Source organism: Narcine bancroftii, chromosome 2, assembly GCF_036971445.1.
Source record: "Narcine bancroftii isolate sNarBan1 chromosome 2, sNarBan1.hap1, whole genome shotgun sequence".
NCBI classification, from domain to species: Eukaryota; Metazoa; Chordata; class Chondrichthyes; order Torpediniformes; family Narcinidae; genus Narcine; species Narcine bancroftii.
Genome location: NC_091470.1, coordinates 199,441,931 through 199,463,984, shown reverse-complemented (window position 1 = coordinate 199,463,984; position 22,054 = coordinate 199,441,931). Strand labels below are relative to the sequence as shown.

The following is a 22,054-nucleotide window of genomic DNA, read 5'->3' as shown; positions in this document are numbered from 1 at the left end:
GCAAATTTAAATTCCTGGGAGTCACCAACTTAGAGGACGTTTCCTGGTCCCAACACACGAATGTCATCATGAAGAAACCACGCAACATCTCTAATTTCTCAGGAGGTTTGGTCTTTCATGGCAAACCGTGGCAAATTTCAATAGATGTGAGTGGAAAGTGTGCTGACCAGCTGCATCACTGTCTGGTATGGGGATACTAATACTTCTGAATGGAAAGCCCTGCAAAAGGTAGTGGATATGGCCCAGGTCATCACAGTCAAAACACTCCATCCTTAAGAAACATCTGCATGGAATACTGCTTTCGGAGGGCAGCAGCAATCATCAAGGATCCACACCACCCAGCACACGCTCTGTTCTCACTGCTCCACACCATCAGGAATGAGGTGTAGGTGTCACAAGACTCATCTGTTCAGGAACACCTGCTACCCTTCAACCATTAGACTGAGAGATTCATTTAAGGACTCTTACTTTGACCGCAATACAGAAAATAAGTATTTAGTAATAAATAATATGCAGTTTGTTTGCACTTCTTGCAGTTTACATTTAAATTGATTTAAATTTTTAAATGTAGACATTCAGGACAGCAGATTTCAGATTTATTGTCATCATGTACAACCCTTTCAACCCACAAGCCTGTGCCACCCAAATGTCCCAATTAACTGACAACCCCTATACGTTTTGAAGGGTGGGAGGAAACCAGAGCACCCAGAGGAAACCCACACAGACACGGGGAGAACGTGCAAACTCCTTACAGTCATTGCTGAATTTGAACCTGAGTCACTGGTGCTGTTAAGAGTGTTGCGCTAACCACTATGTGAACTAGTCACCTTTCTCTTCCTCTCTTTCATATATTATATATATTTTTTTTTGAGTACAGCTTTTTGCACCTACCAATAAGTCGAAATTCTGCCTGGCCCACAGGAAAAAGAATCTGCAGGTTGCATGTGAAGTCACGCACGTACTCTGACAATAAATCTGAACTTTGAACGATGACCATTTTGAACACAGCTAAAAATTAATGCACCCATCTTCGATACTGCATCAAGACGGGTTTTGGGACATGTCCACAAAATGGGAAACAAAGGAGTGACTGTAGACAAGAGGACTTTGCACAATCTGAAATGCTGCCCAGCACCACATTGCAACACGTTCTTTCAGTCCCATTGCCCCTTTTTTTTTACTCTAACCAACCCACCCCCTTTGCCCAGCCTCACTCCGTATCTGGGCACAGAACACCAAAGCTATCACGCACAATAGTTGGAGATGTCAGATGATGAACCCTCAGAGGGAAAAAAAAATTCTTACCCACGACACCACTCTGCCATTGAAACAGGGCAACTTTGCATTGTCATCAGAGATCTCTTCTTTCACAACACTGAAAAAGCACAGAAAAATTTAGAATTAAATGCTGTTGGCTAAGAGCTGGCAATACAGGGTCATAAAGTGGGGAAAGGAGTCAATGAGTTATTACTTTAATAGAGAATTTCAAATGATATCACCATCAACAAGACCAGAGTTGGACCCGTCCATTGTTATGTAGGATAGGGACAGGTGTTTTGCTGTTTAGCACCTTTCATGAGTTCAAAACACCCTGTGCATTTTATAAACAATGAGGTGCTTTTTACAAACAATGAGGTGCTTTTAAAGTATCCTCATTGTTATAATTTTAAAAATCTGACAGACCTGCAGGTACCAAGACCTGACAAACACTAACACGGTGAACTGCCCCACGATGTTGGTTGAGGGGTAAAGCTGACGCAGACACTAGAAGTGCACCTCATCTTCCTTCACTGCACTGTCCATGGAAGGCTACTCTCTCCTTTTCAAGCCTGTAAATCTCTAAAACATCCCCAAATTCAGTCCCATAATTATTCTTTCGGTTCATTGTGTGCTTTCTCATGCTTATCTAGCATAGTGACCGAGATTAAGGGCACTTTAGAAATGCAAATGTTTCTCGTTAAATCCCAACAGAGTGGGGTTTGGCTATTTCTACAAACAAACCAGGTTTCTTTCTCCATCATCCCCACCCTGAGCCTTCCTCACAAGGTACAGGTATAAACCTCACTTTGATCTCAATGCTGTGCCAATGGGCTATCATCAAGCATGGTTAAAGGGGATGAGAAAATAGTTAATTATGTTGCTATTCACTCATAATAGAAGTTCCTTCAACTCAAGACTGCTTCATCATCTAGTAACACCTCTAACTTTAAAAACGTGTCTTTTCTCCAAAGTGCTTGTGTTTTACTGCATATCCAGTATGATGCCTGGCTGCTTTTTGCTCATTCCTTGACAAAGGCCTCAGGCCCGAAACATTGATTATATATCTTAGACTCCTATGGATGCTGCAGGGCCTGCTGAGTTTTTCCAGCACTTTCATGAAATGCAGACTTTCTGGTTTCACATCCACTGCTGTTTGCAGAGTAGAGACACATTTCTGCCAGTGTTCAGGTCTTCCCTGATTTTGCCCGAATGGCTGGAGAAACTCAGCAGGAGGAGGCACAAGGGCTTTGACAAGGGCTCAGGCCCAAAGCGTTCATTTATTTATCTTCGCCAGGGTGCAATGCTGCAGTGTTGCTCAAGGCACTTCATGGGGCAGCTCCGGAACCTCCTTATCACTGTTTTTGGTGAGTTCCTGCACTTAAAAAAAAAATTAGCACTGCACCACTGATCTTCACCTCCTACGCCCACTGCAAGACCTGCCAAGTTCCTCCTGCCAAGTTACCACCAGGATTGTAGTTTTTTTAAAATCTTGAATCACCCCTGTACATTATCCTAGTGGCTCCTGGAACCCAGCTGATTTTCTGGCTGTCAATAAACTGAAAGCCAATCCTGAAGAAAACTGAGGTCCTCCATCAGCCAGCTCCCCACCATGATTACCAGCCCCCCCACATCTCCATCGGGCACACAAAACTCAAAACGGTCAACCAGTTTACCTATCTCGGCTGCACCATTTCATCAGATGCAAGGATCGACAATGAGATAGACAACAGACTCGCCAAGGCAAATAGCGCCTTTGGAAGACTACACAAAAGAGTCTGGAAAAACAACCAACTGAAAAACCTCACAAAGATAAGCGTATACAGAGCCGTTGTCATACCCACACTCCTGTTCGGCTCCGAATCATGGGTCCTCTACCGGCACCACCTACGGCTCCTAGAACGCTTCCACCAGCGTTGTCTCCGCTCCATCCTCAACATCCACTGGAGCGCTTACATCCCTAACGTCGAAGTACTCGAGATGGCAGAGGTCGACAGCATCGAGTCCACGCTGCTGAAGATCCAGCTGCGCTGGATGGGTCACGTCTCCAGAATGGAGGACCATCGCCTTCCCAAGATCGTGTTATATGGCGAGCTCTCCACTGGCCACCGTGACAGAGGTGCACCAAAGAAAAGGTACAAGGACTGCCTAAAGAAATCTCTTGGTGCCTGCCACATTGACCACCGCCAGTGGGCTGATATCGCCTCAAACCGTGCATCTTGGCGCCTCACAGTTTGGCGGGCAGCAACCTCCTTTGAAGAAGACTGCAGAGCCTACCTCACTGACAAAAGGCAAAGGAGGAAAAACCCAACACCCAACCCCAACCAACCAATTTTCCCCTGCAACCGCTGCAATCGTGTCTGCCTGTCCCGCATCGGACTTGTCAGCCACAAACGAGCCTGCAGCTGACGTGGACTTTTTACCCCCTCCATAAATCTTCGTCCGCGAAGCCAAGCCAAAGAATTCCATGGATTTCAATTTTACCTGACAGTTCTTTCTGTGGGACATTCCTTCTGAAAGTTCACTCAAATAATACACATAGATGCTCCAAAAATGATTCAACCCAGTTCCTTAGGCACAACCTTCCAGGTCTCTCAGAACTCAAGGAATCAGTGACTTTACCCCTAGTTTCCCAACAACAGATGTTAGTTAACCAATAATCATCGTTACATCTGGCCAACGAGTGAAAGACACAAGTCCAATCCCACCAAGACAGCTGGCCTACTTAAATTCAATTAATTCTGGAACAGAAGAGAAACCATGAAATTACCTGATTCTAACAAATGTCCACCTGGTTCACTCATGATCTTAGTGAAGGGAATTTGCCACCCATGTGACACCAGGTCAACTGCAATGCTTAAACGCCCTTTGAAGTGGATGAGCAATCATCTAAAGGGCAACCAGGGATAACATGGGAGATAGAAGCGGGTGGGCCACATGGTCCCTCACACCAACACAATGCTTAATTCCCTTAATCTTTCTTGCATATACTCACAATCTTTTGGATGGAGAATTCCAAAGATTCACCTGATCGGTTGACCATTGATGCAGCACAACCAATTCTACAACTACAGTTAGTCCTCAACTTGCATTCTGGAACTCTCATTATGTCATAAAAAAGGCCCGTCGGATCAGCATGGGGACCGACATGGGCCCGTCGGATCAGCACGGGGACCGACACGGGTCTATTGGGAGAGAGTGGGGCAGTGGGATCAGTGTGTGTACCATCCATCCTAGCCTAGCCAAAAGTTGAAGTACAATATGGATTTGAACCATCCTAACTTTGAAAATTCATAGGTCGAACCATCATCTGTATCTTGCTATATTCCATAAATTTTGTCACCTCTCATTTTTCGATATGCAACCTGTTCAAATTCATTTTTTTCTCATACAGAATACCCACCATCACAGGAAACAATCTGATAAATCTTTGCTGAACTGCCTCTATTAAAGGTAGGATAAAACCCCTTATATCCGGCACCTATGAGGATTGGTAGATGTTGAAGAAGTGAATTTTCCAGTTGCTTGAGGTTGTGTGTTGTGTGATTGGTGAACTAATAGCGAGGCTTGCCAATTTTAAACTTCGTATTTTGACCTATTTATTTTCCACAATTGTTTTGAATTCCAGATAACGAGTTTTACTGAATATCCGTTGAATTTTAGATACATTCTCAACAATGCTTCACACTTGCCTGTGTTTCAGTTGTGTGGGGAAGAGGGCCTCGAAACTTGGAGCAGAGGGGAGGGCCTCTAAACTTGGAGCAAAGGGGAGGGCCTCTAAACTTGGAGCAGAGGGGAGGGCCTCTAAACTTGGAGCAGAGGGGAGGGCCTCTAAACTTGGAGCAGAGGGGAGGGCCTCTAAACTTGGAGCAGAGTCCAAGGGGGCCATAGCAAAAAGAAAAGGTCAAGAATGACTGAATTAGGTAATTAGCAAAAATGAAGATGAACCCATTGTTAGCACTCATTCCAGGGGCTCATCTGCTAGATAGCAGAGAAGAATCCTTATTCAGCAGATCAAAATGCAAAATAGGAACGTCTCTCTCTCTCTCTCCAGTCTTGCCAGGGCAGATTGAGCAAGGTGCTCGGGAACCATTAATTGGAGCACCCAGCCAGTGGTTAAAGAGCAGAAGGAAAGGAAACCTCCAGCTTGCGGAAAGGCTCCCGGGCCCAATGAAAGAGCCGCGGTCTATTGATCAAGAACAGCACAAATCCTCAAACTAATGAGCTGCTCCATTTTCAGACTTCAATCACTCCAGCAAATCTGTTAGGCATGAGGAATGTGAAGGGCTGACCCAGGTACAAGGAAATTGTCACTACCTTCTACTCCCCACTATCTCAGTAAGTTCAAATAAGAAGAGCAGGAGACAGCCGTCCGGCCCATAGAGCTGGCTCCACCATTCAATGAAATCACGGCTGATCTGATGATAGGCTCATCTCCACCTACCTGCCTGTGAGAGATAATAGAATATAGGAAGTAAAGCTAGTATGAATGAAATAAGGAATACTAGACTAGACTAGAGGAAGTTAAGTAAGTGCTGAGTAGAGATGAAAATAAGAGTGTGAGGAAGGGTTATGCAAGTATAATAGAATAAGGATCTTATAGTGATAGAAAGAATTAGCAAGTTCTGCATATAGAATTGGTAAGTCCTGGGGTTGAGATGTGTGAATAAGGACAAAGGCAGATTCATGAATAAGGACAATGACATGATGGGACCCAGACAGGATACCCCATGGTCATTCAAGTTTACTGCAAGTAGGCAGATAGAATTACCAAATGCCAAACCAATCCAGGAGGCAGAAGAATGTTAGGGGGGGAGGGTACCTTTACACTGAAATGAACTGTATAAAAGTTGGGTGAGCCCCAGTATGTGTGTGTATTCCCAGGGTAAGGGGAAGCACCCAACTTTGCACTGTTGTACAATAAATGTTCTTTGTTCTCAATTTTTGTCTCGAGCGAAATCTGTGAAGGTACTTCTGTTTCTCACAAATGGGGCCTCGTCCGGGATCACACTCCCTCCGCTGACAGAGTGCCCGACGACGGGGGTAGGTGCACCCCGGCTGATTCAGCTGGACTCCCGGATAAAGGGTGACTGGTCAGTGGACGAAGCAAGTGATATCCGAGAAGAGGCATTGAGAACAAACAACGGGAGAACATTAAGGAAGCACGCTAGGAATAGCTACTGGATCCTGGTAAGTAGCAAGGGAAACAGTCCTAAAGAAGGACGGGAAGATCAGATATCTAAACATAGTCCATTAGGATTAATGTTATCTGATTGGGGTGCGGGGAAAACCCGTGGGAAAGATAAACAGACCATGGTTAGGTATTGCTGTCAGGAATGGGTTAAGAGTCCGATAAAAGGGAGTTCGGAATATTGGCCAAAGTTCGGATCCGACGAGGACTGGATATGTTAGGCATTGAACATCTGGCTCTACCAAAATCAAGGAGGTAATACCGAGAGCAGAGAACATGCAGCCTGTTGGCCCAGTGGATCGTTTGATCAAATGATTTTGAGCGAAAAGGAATGTAAGAACAAGAAGGATGAGGAACCTTCTGTCCCTGAAATACAAGGATGGGATGTGTTACATTCCCTTCCTCCACCTTATGTTCCCCCTGTCGGCTCCTATCTCCCCCCTCTCACCTACGCTTTACCCTTCCCCTCCTCCTCCACAGAGAAAGAAGAAGAAAGTAGGGGTGGTATGATGACCCGCTAACAGAGTACAAGATTACCGCCTCAACTGACACGAGAGGGAGGAGACTTTGATTATGAGGGTCATTCAGAACAGTGTGAGACCCTTCGGGAGGGAAGGGCAGAACCCTTTGATTTGTCTCCCGGAGGGCAGGAACCTAAACATCATAGAGGAGCGGATAAGCCAGAAATTAACTGGATGAGACCTTTACGAGAGGTTCCCTTGGGAGGGGATGTGGGGGGTCTCGGGTTCGTAAATGTGCCTCTAACTAGTATGGAGGTGCGAAATTTTAAGAAGGAAATTACCTCCCGGAAATACCAAGGGGGACCAGAGACAATACCTGGGGAACTTAAATTCCCCCTGGTAAACCCGAATTGGGATAAGAATACTAATGATGGTCGCACACGAATAGAGGAGTACAGGATTAATCAAATAAAAGGAATGAAGGAGTCTGTTCCAAAAGGACAGAACTTTAAGAAGGCATTTGAGGTTCCCCAAGGTCCCGAGGACCCCCTCTGCATTTCTGAATAGATTGCGTGCGGCCATACAGCAATATAGGGGGTTGGATATAGAATCCCCAGCAGGTGAACAGTTGGTATTGACGGGCTTTGTTACTAATTCAGCCCCAGATATCAGGAAGAAATTACAAAAGACAGAGAATTGGTATAAACAGGGAACAACACAGCTTTTAAGGATCGCACAAAGGGCATACGTCCAGAGGTCTGAAGATAAACAGAAAGGAAAGGCTAAGATCTTGATGCAGGAAGTCAAGGAAGTTGTGGAGGGACAGCAGTGAAATGTTAGGAGCTGTGTGCCAGCTCCTGGACATTGGGAGGAGCGCCGGGAGTGGGGAAGTAAAGACCAGAGCAGAGGCAGGGGTAGAGGAGAATTCCGGGGACGACAACCATTCCCGGGTCCCCGTGGAGACCCTGGTAGAAATTGGGAAACAGGAGCATTAGTTTGCTATTACTGTAAAAAGGAGGAACACTTTAAGTGGGAATGCCCAATGCGAGCCAGGGAGATGCGATCTTACGCTTTGATGGAGGCAGATTATGAATAGGGGGGTTCACGGTTCTCAGTCAATACACACCGTGGGGCTGCACAGAGAACTATTGGTAAATTTAAGCATAGGACCCCACAGTGACGAGATAACTTTTCTAGTTGAGTCTGGGGCAGCCCGGTCTAGTATTTTACAACGGCCCGAGGGTGTTAAAACAGAAGGGACAGTGATGATTTCGGGAGTGGGAGGAAGAGATTTTACGGTCCCTATACTAAGGATACAAATGGGATAAAAGATAATAACAGAGGATATTTTACTAGTTCCCCAAACTGGAGTTTGCTTGTTGGGATGGGATTTATAGGACCAATTGGCTATCGGCACCAGACCACAGGAATCAGGTATCGGGGTTCAATTTTATGTACTAACAGAGGAGGATCGGGAACTAATAAATCCTAGAGTATGGGCAAAAAGAGGCAATAGAGTAGATGTTAGATGTTCCTCCCCTGGAAGTTACTTTAAAAGACCCTGACCAAGTAATTAGACGAAAACAGTGTCCAATTCCTATGGCTGGCCGAAAGGGGCTGCAGCCAGTAATTGACCAATTGGTGAAAGATGGTATACTCGAACCTTGTATGTCACCTTTTAATACCCCAATTTTAACGTGCCGGCCGGAAGGTGGCTTACTGATTCTAAAATTTTAAACTATGAAGTGATTCTCATGGATAGGGATGATTTGACACTGATTATGAACAAAGAACAGAATCCAGCCGCCTTCTTGGTTTCTCCAGATTCTGATACTGTCCCCAATGATTTAGAGCATGTATGTTTAGAAGTGATAGATTTACAGACAAAAATTAGAGATGATTTAAGTGATGAACCTTTACAGGAGGGTGAAAGATGGTTTATTGATGGATCTTCCTGCTGCATTGACGGCATTCAGTATAGCGGGTATAGTGTAGTGGATGGGAATGAAGAAGTTGTGATTGAAGCTGGTCGTCTTCCCGGTCATTGGTCGGCACAATCCTGTGAATTATATGCCCTCTGTAGAGCTCTCCAGGGTTTAGAGGGAAAGGTGGGCACAATCTATACCGACTCAAAGTATGCTTTTGGTGTAGTGCACACCTTTGGAAAGATTTGGAAAGAGCGGGGAATGATAACTGGGAAAGGACAAAAGTTGATCCATGAAAACTTAATTGTTCAATCCTTAGATGTTCTGCTCTTATGTTACCTGAGGAGATAGCTGTAGTTCATGAACAGGACCATCAAATTATTGACAGTCCTGAAGCACAGGGGAACAGACGGGCAGATGAAGCTGCCAAACAGGCTGCACTCACAGAAAGAAATAGACATGCAGCTGTTACTCCCCACCCCACATGAGGTTAAAAAAGACTCCCATCTTTTCACGGGAAGAGGAGGTTTATATGAAAGATCAGGGAATGCGTCAAACTGCCGATGGGTTGTGGTGGACGGCAAAGGGACGCCAAGTACTGAACAAAGCCTTGGCTCGTCAGATTATTGATCAGCTCCACCAGCAGACACATTGGGGAACACAGGCACTGGTTGATGCTTTTGTACGGTCCTTTAATTGCTCGGGAATATACACCATAGCCAAGCAAAGTACTCGGGGGTGCCCAATCTGTCAGCGAGTGAATAAGAAAGTCATGCGCCAGGTAATGCCTGGCGGTCGCGATATAGCCGTACGCCCGTTTCAACGAATACAGATTGATTTCATGGAATTACCTAAGACAGGGGCTTATAAATACCTCCCGGTGATGGTGGATAATTTTACTCGATGGGTTGAGGCTTTCCCGACCCCTAATGATCGTGCTAGCACCATTATCCGGATATTACTAGAGTCTGTTATTCCGCATTATGGCATTATTCAAACCATTGACTCAGATCGAGGTACACCTTTTACCTCTCAGGTACTCCAGGGGGTGTGTAAAATCCTGGGAATAGATTGGCAGTTACATACCCCATGGCACCCCCAGAGTTCAGGCCGTGTTGAACGGATGAATCAGACCCTGAAAAATCAACTCACTCGACTTCATGAGGAAACTGGCTTCTCCTGGATTAAATGCTTACCCTTAGCTTTAATTAGGACTCGCACAGCTCCTCGTAAGGACCTTGCTGTCTCACCATATGAAATTATGTTTATGTTTGGTCTTCCTTACATGGGATTCCACAATGATACCCCTACCCCTGAGGCTAATGACCAGTACATATCTAAATATTTAAAGGGACTTTCTACTTCTCTGCATGACTTAAGACAGAAGGGTTTATTAGCTCAAAACCCACCCCTGGACTATCCTATTCATTCTGTTAAACCTGGTAATTGGGTATATGTAAAAGCATGGCAAGACCATAAACTAAAACCGATATGGGACTTTGTGTACTTCTGATTACAGACACTGCAGTGCGAACAAAAGAAAAGGGGTGGACTCGCATACACGCATTAAACAAGCTAATCCACGAACTAAAGACGTTGATAATATACCCTCCATCTGGCATGCAGTCTCGCATCCTTCTGGTCTGAAAGTTACGCTATGCCGGGAAAAAGTGCTGTAATGTTATTTTTATTATTTGCTGTATTGTTTTTTTTACTGGTTCCCAATTTTTGGGAAACCACCCAATTGTACACAATGTATTAAATCCTCCTGGAATAGGGGCAGCAGAGGTGATAATTACTTTGAGAAATGGACAAGTTTACCTTTAGAATGCAGACAGGGCACAGGTATAGAGTGTATTCATAGTGGGGTACCTTATTTAATAGGGGAGTGGATTGGGTTTGCATCCCAGCCTCTACAGATATTAAAAAGATGAGTGCTAAAAATATGGTACAAAGAACATGGTGGGAAAATGATAGGCAGAACATTAGTCAGGGCTATACCTGGAGTAGGGATAAAGGGGGTATATATGCTAATGCTCGCAGACAAGCTGCTACTCACAGGTTAGGTAACAATAAACGCCGCCCCCCAACTTGGCATCTTGTAAATCATCCTTTGGGTCACGAATACATTCGGAAGGCTAAAGGCCATCACTATAAGGGGGATTCCAGTTGTAAATGGCTCAAGCTGCTCCAGAATACCACAGCTGTTTGGCCTTTAAACCGTTTAATCAGACTCCAGGCAGTTTTGGAGATTATCACCAAACAGACAGCGACGGCCTTGGATTTATTGGCTGAAGAACAACGACAGATATGAGCTACAGCTTATCAAAACCGCCTGGCTCTCGATTACTTGTTGGCTGCTGAGGGTGGCGTTTGTGGAAGATCGATTGATGACAATAGTCACAATGGTCAGGCGGTTGAACTTTTTACTGGTGGCTGGAGGTGAATACACACAGCCCTTATAGCAGTTGGACTCGTTATTTTAGCCATCATGATACTTCCCTGCCTAATGACTTTTGTGCAGTGTTTAATTCAACGGACCCTTCGTCAGATCACTACAACCCAAAGGATGTATGTTTCCCAAACTCCATCTGATGATGCTGAGATTGCAGTTCGTTTGCTGACTCGCTGGGAAAAAGACCAAGCTTCCAGTTGAGAATTTACTAAGCGTAGCTAAAGAAAAAGTGTGGATTGTGAGAGATAATAGAATATAGGAAGTAAAGCTAGTACGAATGAAATAACGAATACTAGACTAGTTAAATAAGTGCTGAGTCGGGATGAATTCCGATAAGAGTGTGAGGAAGGGTTACACAAGTATAATAGAATAAGGGTCTTATAGTGTTAGAAATAATTAGCAAGTTCTGCATATAGAATTGGTAAGTCCTGGGGTTATAGGACAAAGGCAGATTCATGAATAAGGACAATGATATGATAGGACCCAGACAGGATACCCCATGGTCTTTCAAGTTTACAGAAACTGCACTTAGGCAGACAGAATTACCAAATGCCAAACCAATCCAGGAGGCAGAAGAATGTTAGGGGGGGAGGGTACCTCTACACTGAAATGAACTGTATAAAAGTTGGGTGAGCCCCAGTATGTGTGTGTATTCCCAGGGTAAGGGGAAGCACCCAACTTGGCATTGTTGTACAATAAATGTTCTTTGTTCTCAATTTTTGTCTCAAGCGAAATCTGTGAAGGTATTTCTGTTTCTCACATGCCTTTTCCCACATCCCTCAATTCCCATATGTAGAAATCTATTCAACCTTGTCTTATATTTACTGAGGTCGCCTCCTCAGCATCAATGGCAGTGAATTCCAGATTCACCACCCTCTGGGGAAAGCAGCTCCTCATCCCCATCCTTAATCTACTAACCTCGATCCCCTAGTTCTAGTCTCCCCACCAACGGGAACAACTTACCTACCCCTATTATATCTATGCCTTTCATAATGTTATGTTTCTATAAGATTCACTCTCATTCTTGTAAATTCAAGTGAGGACAGCCCCAGATGATTCAATTTCTCCTCACAGGCTCAACCCTTCATCTCTGAAATCCATCTGGTGAACCTTCTCGGCACCGCCTCCAAAGCCAGTACTTCCCTCCTCAAGTAAAGAGACCAGAACTGCACACAGTGCTCCAGATGCAGCCTCACCAGTAACCATGTACAGTTGCAGCATAACATCCCTGCTCCTAAATTCAATCCCTCTAGAAATGAAGGCCAACATTCCATTTGCCTTCTTGATTGCCTTCCGCACCTGCAAACCACCCTTCTGAGATTCTTCACTCAATCCAATGAATCACAAAGTAGGATGTGAAGGTTTCATACTACAATTGCTTCTATTTCAGCATCTTAATGGGAGAAGTGTCAATGCACTCATTCCAAACATGAAGTGGAACTGGCAACTGCATTTTCAGCAGAACCGCTCCAGATTAGCATAGCAGCAGGACCAAGACAACAGATTGGCATGGTACTACAATGGAATCCAATGATCATGCAAATGGATAGGTCTATTGTCATACTACATCTGGTCACAGGTCTGCCATGGTTTAAAACACTCGAGGATACAGATGTCACTAAACAATCCACAGATCGATCACTGTACAATTACAACACTTCCACTTCTTTTTTACTTTGGCCTCAGCACAGCCTATATTTTGTTGGACAGAAATAATAATGTCAGTGTCTCGTTTTAAACTTGGATAGCACGTGCAAGAATATCATTTTGTATTTGGCAAGAGAAGCAAAGAGAACAGTCAATGCCTTGTCGGGGCCAAACTGGGAGGTCTTAGCCAGATGAAAGTCATGGGGCATAAGAGAACAGCAGGGGTAAGTAGCCACTACAAGAGATTACTTGACTCTGCAATCATCCTATGCTTCATGGTTTCCAGCTCCAGTCCTCCCAGTTTGGCTCCTAAAAGGATCTCACACACCTGCTCAGCACTGACCATTCACTTCTCTTGCCAAATAAAGGAGGGCCCAAAACAGTCCCTTCCATGGGTGATCTATGCATCCCCGGCTCCCTCTGTGGCCTTCTCTATATCGAAGAGAGTGGACACAGACCGGGAGATCACTGCACTTCTCTATCCACATCAATGGCAGGGATCTCCCAGTGGCCAACCATTTCAATTTAGCATCCAACTCTCGCGTACCTCGTGTACTGTCAAACCTTGGCCATCCGCAAATTGGAGGAGCAATGCCAAATAGTCCCAATGTCTGGGACTTTCCATCCAGATGGCATTAACATCAACTTCTACTAACCTACTTTCCCCTCTGTCTTCTTTCCTCCAACTCTCCACCCCTTCCACATTTGCTAATGTGCCCTCACTCTCTTATCCACCTATTACCTCCTGCCTGTGGCGCTATGTACCTCCCCTTACCCCTTATTTAGTTTAGGTGCCTGCCCACATTTGGTCATACCTTGATGAAAGGCTCAACCCAAAACATTTTATTTATTATGTATCTTTATCTTTGCTACATAAAGTGCAGTTTGACCTGCTGAGTTTCTCCAGTATATCTTTTTATTATTATAATAATGTAAATGTCAGGTTTTGAAAGAAGTTTACCCGTGCCCAAACATGGAAACTCATGAGTTAAGTTACATCATTCAGAAGCTAGTACTTTGTACAGCTGCAGACTGAAATTCTCTCATTCAAAATTTATATCAAAGACATAGATCTTGGATCACTTGGGGAGATGAGCCAGAAATGTTATGCAACACACCCAGATGATATGGAATGCAATGCAGAGATGGAAATTCTTGATAAGCAGGTGATGAAACATTACCACAGTCGGGGAGGAAACAGGTTATAATGAATGGTTGAGTCGGTGTGAAAGGCTAGGTGACCATCTCGGTGACCAGCATTAGAACATAAGAAATAGGAGCAGGAGTCGGCCATCTGGCCCATCGAGCCTACTTCACCATTCCATGAAATCACAGCTGATCTGATGATGGGCTCATCTCCACTTACCTCCCTTTTCCCCATATCCCTTAATTCCCCTAAAAGGTAAAAATCCATCCAACATTGTTTTAAATATATTTACTGAGGTCGCCTCCCCTGCTTCAATAAGCAGCTCATTCTACAGATTCACCACCCTCTGGAAAAAGCAGTTTCTCCTCATCTCCGTCCTAAATCTACTACCACAAATCTTGACCCCTAGTTCTGGTCTCCCATACCAATGAAAAAAAAATGTACCTACCTCACTCTTATCTTAGACTTTCATAATTTTATCCGTTTCTATGAGATCCTCTCTCATTCTTCTAAATTCCAGCGAGTATAGTCCCAGATAACCTTATTTCTCCTCATAGGCCATCCATGGAATCAACCTAGTGAACCTCCTCTGCACCACCTCCAAAGCCAGCATTTCCTTCCTCAGGTTGGAGACCACGCAGTACTCTTGTTGCAGCATCACCTGCCTGCTCTTAAATTCAATGTCTCGAGCAATGAAGGCCAACATTCCATTTGCTTTCTTGACAGCCTGCTGCACCTGCAAACCACCCTTTTGCAATTCATGCACAAACATTCCTAAGTCCTTCTGCACAGTAGCATGCTGTAGTAATTGTTTTCCATTTAAATAATATTCTGATCTTCCATTCTTCCTTCCAAAGTTGATAATCTTGCATTTGCCAACATTGTGCTCCATCTGCCAGACCTTTGCCATTCATAGTGATTCTTAAAAGGCAACTTTATTAAATAGTATTTGATAGTATCTCCCAAAAGAATCAACATGAAAGAGAGAATGGTGGCCTTTCCTGCTGCATGATGGTTAAGAGGATACCTGTACATTAATTCAGACAGTTAAAGCAACGTTTAACCGGCACTGACCAACCACAACTTTACTGTCTCAACTCTGGGATGTTTTGTGCTTAACTCTAACAAGTAAACAATGCATAGATCACGTAGCAGTCAGCAAAACACTATGACAGCGCCAGCTACCTGGATTTGAGGAGCTTGTATGTTCCCATCGGTGGGGGGAGACCAGAACTAGGGTACCTCAAGATCCAGGGGAGTAGATTTAGGACAGAGATGAGGAGGAACTGCTTCTCCCAGAGGTGGGGGGGGTAGGAAATCTGTGGAATTCGCTGCCCGTTGAAGCAGTGGAGTCGACCTCAATAAATAGATTTAAGACAAGGTTGGATGGATTTTTACATAGTTGGGGAATTAAGGGATATGGGGAAAAGACAGGTCAGTGGAAATGAGCCCATCATCAGATCAGTCATGCTTATTGAAAGGCAGAGCAGGCTCAATGATGGGCTACTCCCGCTCCTATTTCTTATATTATCTTCTCCTTGTACCTGTGAGGGTTTCCTCCCACCCTTCAAAACATACTGGGGTTGTAGGTTAATTGGGGTATTTGGGTGGTACGGGCTTGTGGGACAGAAGGACCTATTTTTGTTCTGTAATCTAACTTAAAATCAACTTGGAAGCAGTGATTCAGGAACAAAATGTGTGAAAATCACCCCATTGCACATTTGATGAGGCCCTATCAGGCCATCCTCAACATCCATTGGAGCGCTCACACCCCTAACGTCGAGGTACTCGAGATGGCAGAGGTCGACAGCATCGAGTCCACGCTGCTGAAGATCCAGCTGCGCTGGATGGGTCACGTCTCCAGAATGGAGGACCATCGCCTTCCCAAGATCGTATTATATGGCGAGCTCTCCACTGGCCACCGTGACAGAGGTGCACCAAAGAAAAGGTACAAGGACTGCCTAAAGAAATCTCTTGGTGCCTGCCACATTGACCACCGCCAGTGGGCTGATAACGCCTCAAACCGTGCATCTTGGCGCCTCACAGTTTGGCGGGCAGCAGCCTCCTTTGAAGAAGACCGCAGAGCCCACCTCACTGACAAAAGGCAAAGGAGGAAAAACCCAACACCCAACCCCAACCAACCAATTTTCCCTTGCAACCGCTGCAATCGTGTCTGCCTGTCCCGCATCGGACTGGTCAGCCACAAACGAGCCTGCAGCTGACGTGGACTTTTTACCCCCTCCATAAATCTTCGTCCGCGAAGCCAAGCCAAAGAAAGAAAAAGATCAGGCCACATTTTACTCAGCCACCCAAAAGCTCAGTGGATAAATGCCTCACCACCAGAAAGAAGTGGGTACAATTTCAATGGTCAAGCCATGGATAGGAGAGGCTCAGAAGGACATAGAGCAAATAAAGGCCAACAAGACTGGCCAAAAATGATTAGCAAGGATGAGTTGGGCCAAAGAACCTATTCTGTGTGACTCTAAAAGGTTCCAAGGAACTGCTTGGAAGAACAGTCTGTTTACATTGGACAACGTTGATCCATAGCCAGCACCAAAGCAGAATACGTGGTCATTATTGCAGTTCTTTATACGACCCTCTCATGAGGTATAAGATCCACAGAACTTTGGCTGCATGGATTAAAATAATTGGCTTACAGATAGAAAGCAGAGAGTAGCAGTGGAAGGAAAGTATTCTGCCTGGAGGTCAGTGACTAGTGGAGTTCTGCAGGGATTTATTCTGGGACCCCTGCTCTTTGTGATTTCTACAATGACCTAGATGAAGAATTGAAAGGATGGGTCAGTAAGTTTGCGGATTATACAAATGTTGGAGAAGCTGTAAGAAAATGATATAGACAGGATGCAGAGTTGGAAAGAAAAGAGGCAGATGGAGTTCCATCCAGATAAGTGTGAGGTAATGCATTTTGGTAGATCAAACCAGAAGGCTGAGTACAAGGTTAATAGTCAGTTACTTAAGAGTATGGATGAACAGAGCTCTCTTGGAGGTCCAATTCCATACATCTCTCAAGGCCACCGCGTAGGTTGATAGGATAGTTAATAAGGCCTATGGGATCTTGGGTTTCATTAATATGGGGATTGAGTTCGAGTCAAGGGATCATGTCGCAACTCTACAAATCTCCAGTTAGACCAACATTTAGAGTATTGTGTTTAGTTCTGGTCACTTCATTATGGGGAGGATGTGGAACTATGGAGAGAGTGCAGAGATTTACCAGGATGTTGCCTGGATTGGAAAATAAGTCTTATGAGGTATAAGACTTGGAGCGAAGGATGAGAGACTTAATAGGGGTCTACAAGATTCTGAAAGGCATAGATAAGGTGGAAAGCCAGCACCTTTTCCCTAGGGTAGGAGTAGCAAGCACCAGAGGACATCTGTACAAAGTGAAGGGAGGGAGGTTCAGAGGAGACATCAGGAGTAAGTTTTTTTTTAAAATACAGAGGTTTGTGGGTGCCTGGAATGCCTTGCTGGAGTTGGTGATGGAGGCTGAAACATTAGGTGTTTAAGAGACTATTAGACAGGATCTGCACTGATCTGCGCAACCTCATCCAACGCACCCCTACAGCCGACAAGGTTGTCATCCTTGGTGACTTCAACGCTCGCGTCGGCAAAGACTCAGAAACCTGGCCAGGAATCCTTGGCAAGCATGGTGTCGGCAAGTGCAATGACAACGGGCGCCTCCTGTTGGAACTCTGCGCAGAACAGCGGCTTGTCATTACTAACACCCTTTTTCAGCAGAGAGACAGCCTGAAGACTACCTGGATGCATCCCCGATCCAAACACTGGCACCTCCTGGACTACGTTCAGGTGTGAGGAAGAGACAAATGAGATGTGATCCACACCAGGGTCATGCCCAACGTGGAATGCCATACAGGATCTGCAGATCAGTGACCTCACCAAAGCCTTTGACACCGTGAGCAGGAAAGGGCTTTGGCAAATACTAGAGAGCGCCTCGGATGCCCCCCCAAATTCCTCAACATGGTTATCCAACTGCATGAAAACCAACAAGGTCGGGTCAGATACAGCAATGAGCTCTCTGAACCCTTCTCCATTGACAACGGCGTGAAGCAAGACTGCATCCTCGCACCAACCCTCTTTATTATCTTCTTCAGCATGATGCTGAAACAAGCCATGAAAGACCTCAACAATGAAGACGCTGTTTACATCCGGTACCGCACGGATGGCAGTCTCTTCAATCTGAGTCGCCTGCAAGCTCACACCAAGACACAAGAGCAACTTGTTCGTGAACTACTCTTTGCAGACGATGCCGCTTTAGTTGCCCATTCAGAGCCAGTTCTCCAGCGCATGACGTCCTGTTTTGCAGAAACTACCAAAATGTTTGGCCTGGAAGTCAGCCTGAAGAAAACTGAGGTCCTCCATCAGCCAGCTCCCCACCATGACTACCAGCCCCCCCCCCCACATCTCCATCGGGCACACAGAACTCAAAACGGTCAACCAGTTTACCTACCTCGGCTGCACCATTTCATCTGATGCAAGGATCGACAAAGAGATAGACAACAGACTCGCCAAGGCAAATAGCGCCTTTGGAAGACTACACAAGAGTCTGGAAAAACAACCACCTGAAGAAACACACAAAGATCAGCATGGACAGAGCCGTTGTCATACCCACGCTCCTGTTCGGCTCCGAATCATGGGTCCTCTACGGCATCACCTACGGCTCCTAGAACGCTTCCATCAGCGCTGTCTCCGCTCCATCCTCAACATTCATTGGAATGACTTCATCACCAACATCGAAGTACTCGAGCTGGCAGAATCCGCAAGCATCGAATCCATGCTGCTGAAGACCCAACTGCGCTGGGTGGGTCACGTCTCCAGAATGGAGGACCATCGCCTTCCCAAGATCATGTTCTATGGCGAGCTCTCCACTGGCCACCGAGACAGAAGTGCAACCAAAGAAGAGGCACAAGGACTGCTTAAAGAAATCTCTTGGTGCCTGCCACATTGACCACCGCCAGTGGACTGATATCGCCTCCAACCGTGCATCTTGGCGCCTCACAGTTCGGCGGGCAGCAACCTCCTTTGAAGAAGACCGCAGAGCCCACCTCACTGACAAAAGACAAAGGAGGAAAAACCCAACACCCAACCCCAACCAACCAATTTTCCCTTGCAACCGCTGCAACCATGCCTGCCTGACCCGCATCGGACTTGTCAGTCACCAACGAGCCTGCAGCAGATGTGGACATTACCCCTCCATAAATCTTCATCCGCGAAGCCAAGCCAAAGAGACAAGAAAATGGATGAAACAAAAGTAGAGGGTTAAGAGATAGGAAGGGTTTAATTATTTTTTTGATAGGAATATGTAGGATGGCACAACATCAAGGGCCAAAGGGCCTGTACTAGCCTAGGCTGTAGTGTTCTATGTAAGATTCTTTCATCTTTGAACTACACAGCCTTGTGTAGTTACAATTAGTCCCAATCACCTCCTCAGTGGGTGTAGACCAACAGCACAGAATTACTAATGGTTCCGCCCAGCTGCAGTTAAACCAGAAGGAACTGGTGTGGAAATGTAAACACCAGTCTCATGCACTTGGGGATACTTGCTTCAGATCAGCACTAATAGCTTTCTGTTAAAGAGCAGAGGACTACTACCCTCTTCAACCTATAGTGTAAGCAGCAACTTCTAAACCATCCAGAGTGCCTGTTCCTGCATTTCACTCTGAAATTTGAGCTGAAACTGAACTTGCATCCCCACAAACTGCAAACATGCTACCTACATGTAAACCACAATACGTGAACCAGTCCTCATTGAGGGGTCAGCAGTGGGAATGGTTAAGAACCTCAAATTCCTGGGTGACAGCATCTCTGGAGATCTGTTCTGGGGCCTCTATGCTGATGCAATCATGAAGAAGGCTTGCCAGCTGCTATACTTTGTCAGGAGTTTTGCGGAGGTTCAGTATGTCACTGAAGACTCTCGAAAACTTCTTCAGGTGTACCATGGAGAGTACTCTGACTGGTTGCATCTCTGGCGAGCTGCATCACTTCCAGGTACAGAAGGTCCCAACATTCAGAAGAAAAAATTCCAGAGGGTGGTTAACTCGGCCTGTGACATCATGGGCACCAGTCTTCACTCCATCAAGGACATCTACAAGAGGCAATGACTTAAGAAAGCAGCCTCTATCTCGAGCTCCCCCCCACCACCCAGTCCACACTCTCTTCACTCTGCTACCATCGGGAGAAAAGGTACAGGACCCTGAGGACAAGCACTCAGCGGCACGAAGACGGCTACTTCCCCTTTGCTATCAGATTTCTGAATGAACAATGAACCACAGACACTACCTCACTTTTCTTTATCTTCCACTATTTTTATTTATTTTGTTAGGTGGTTTATATAAATCTCAGCAGCAAAGAAAACAAATGTTGTGACATGTTCACAACTATAAATTCTGACTTACAGAAAAGAAAAAGACAAACAAGAGGCTCTTGAGCCCAAACTAATTAAATCCTCCCGAACACCAACTAAAAAACCCATTTCAATGGGGCTTGTATTCAAGGAAAAGGGTGATTTCCTCTCAGTCCCCAGAACGCCACATGAACATAAAGCTGCTACTTCCAACAGTACAAGGGAGAGGAACAATAATAAATGAGGATGGTGCTGGGATGGGGGATGGGGATAATCGCAAAGTCATCCAAGCACCACAGCGTTCTCAGGTGCTGGATCCGGGTCACTGAAGCCTGCAGCTCATAATGCCCACAGTCTGCTGCAGGGTTCCTCCCGCCAGCACTCAATGGAGCTCAGTAAAAGACAGAAATAAACAAAGCTTCCTGCTGCCATTCCTTCAGACTCGGTCCTGTGGTCAAATGCAGCTGACGTACCTCAGAGAGGAAGGGTTGAGGGAAGGGGAAGTGGGAGAACTAAGGATCAGAACGGAGGAATTCACAACTTGGAGTGGCAAAGGGTTGGGGGGTGGAGAAAAGAAAAAGTTGGGGGGGGGGGGGAAGGGGGGTTGAAGTGGGATAAAAACAGCTTGGAGACAGAACAGATCATGAGCCAGAATCAAAGAGAGAGCCAAAAATCAAGATTCCAAGGAAAAGTTGCAAGGAAAACAGGAATGCTATTTGTCAGCAAAATAAAAATCCACAGTTGAAAACTGGGACACATGCTCCCAACTCCCTGCCTGACGTACGCTACATTGAAAACCAAACGTCTGCCAAACCTCCACAAAGATAGAATGAGACTCGGCAGCATTCCCAGGATTTTCTTTTGGGAAGGGAGTGAGTTTTGGAAGGAGATGGGAGGCGGTTTTAAGTGGATCCAGACTGACGTTCACTGGGAGTTTAAAACTCTTGCAGGTTCTGACTGTCGTGGCAAGCACGAAAGCAGACCACACGAGGCTGGGAACAGAATGACATCCTCTCCAAAACAGGCGGGGAAAAGGCAGCGACAGGGGACAGGAGAGGGTGGGCGAGAGCAAGGTCTCCAGATATAGGCCATGGAAATGACTGAATCCAAAATGGAAACTTTCAAGTCCCAATGGAGTCAGAGTGAGGAATTTCAACACTGAAAAGAAAAAGGGAGGAGGAAGTGGGCTAGTGGTCGGTGTGCCGAAGGGGAAAACCAGCGAAGGAGAGCATTCAATATGGGGAGAGGAAGGGAGCAGAGGAGAAGAAGTGCAAGGTAAATGGGAGAATATCAGAATGCGGAGGAAGGGACATGCGATTGGTTTAGGGCAGCAGTGGGAAAGAGAGAAACAGAATAGGAATAAGATGAGGGCGGGTAAAGAGGTGCACCTAGCAGAGGTAATGGAGGAATGTGAGTAGAAGAAGATGGAAGTTATGAGGGTCTGGTGATTTTTGAGAGGGGGTGGATAAGAGAGAAAGGGTTCATGGGAAAGGGGAAAGGAAGCAAAATTGAGAATGGGGGTATGAGGCAAAAAGGATCAGCTGAATGGGGGAATGAGAAGCCAGGAGAGTCTACATTGGTGGGGAGAGACATGA

At 45.5% G+C, this 22,054-nt stretch overlaps 1 protein-coding gene across 1 annotated transcript in view; it reads right to left on the bottom strand.

Annotated features, from left to right (window-relative positions):
• The window catches only part of dvl2 (dishevelled segment polarity protein 2), a 61,565-nt gene that overhangs the window by 37,065 nt on the left and 2,446 nt on the right, over nt 1–22,054 (bottom strand). Inside the window, exon 2 of the mRNA XM_069920056.1 lies at nt 1,306–1,375. Within this exon, the coding sequence (XP_069776157.1) occupies nt 1,306–1,375 (70 nt within the window). The remainder of the gene's footprint in view (nt 1–1,305; nt 1,376–22,054) is intronic.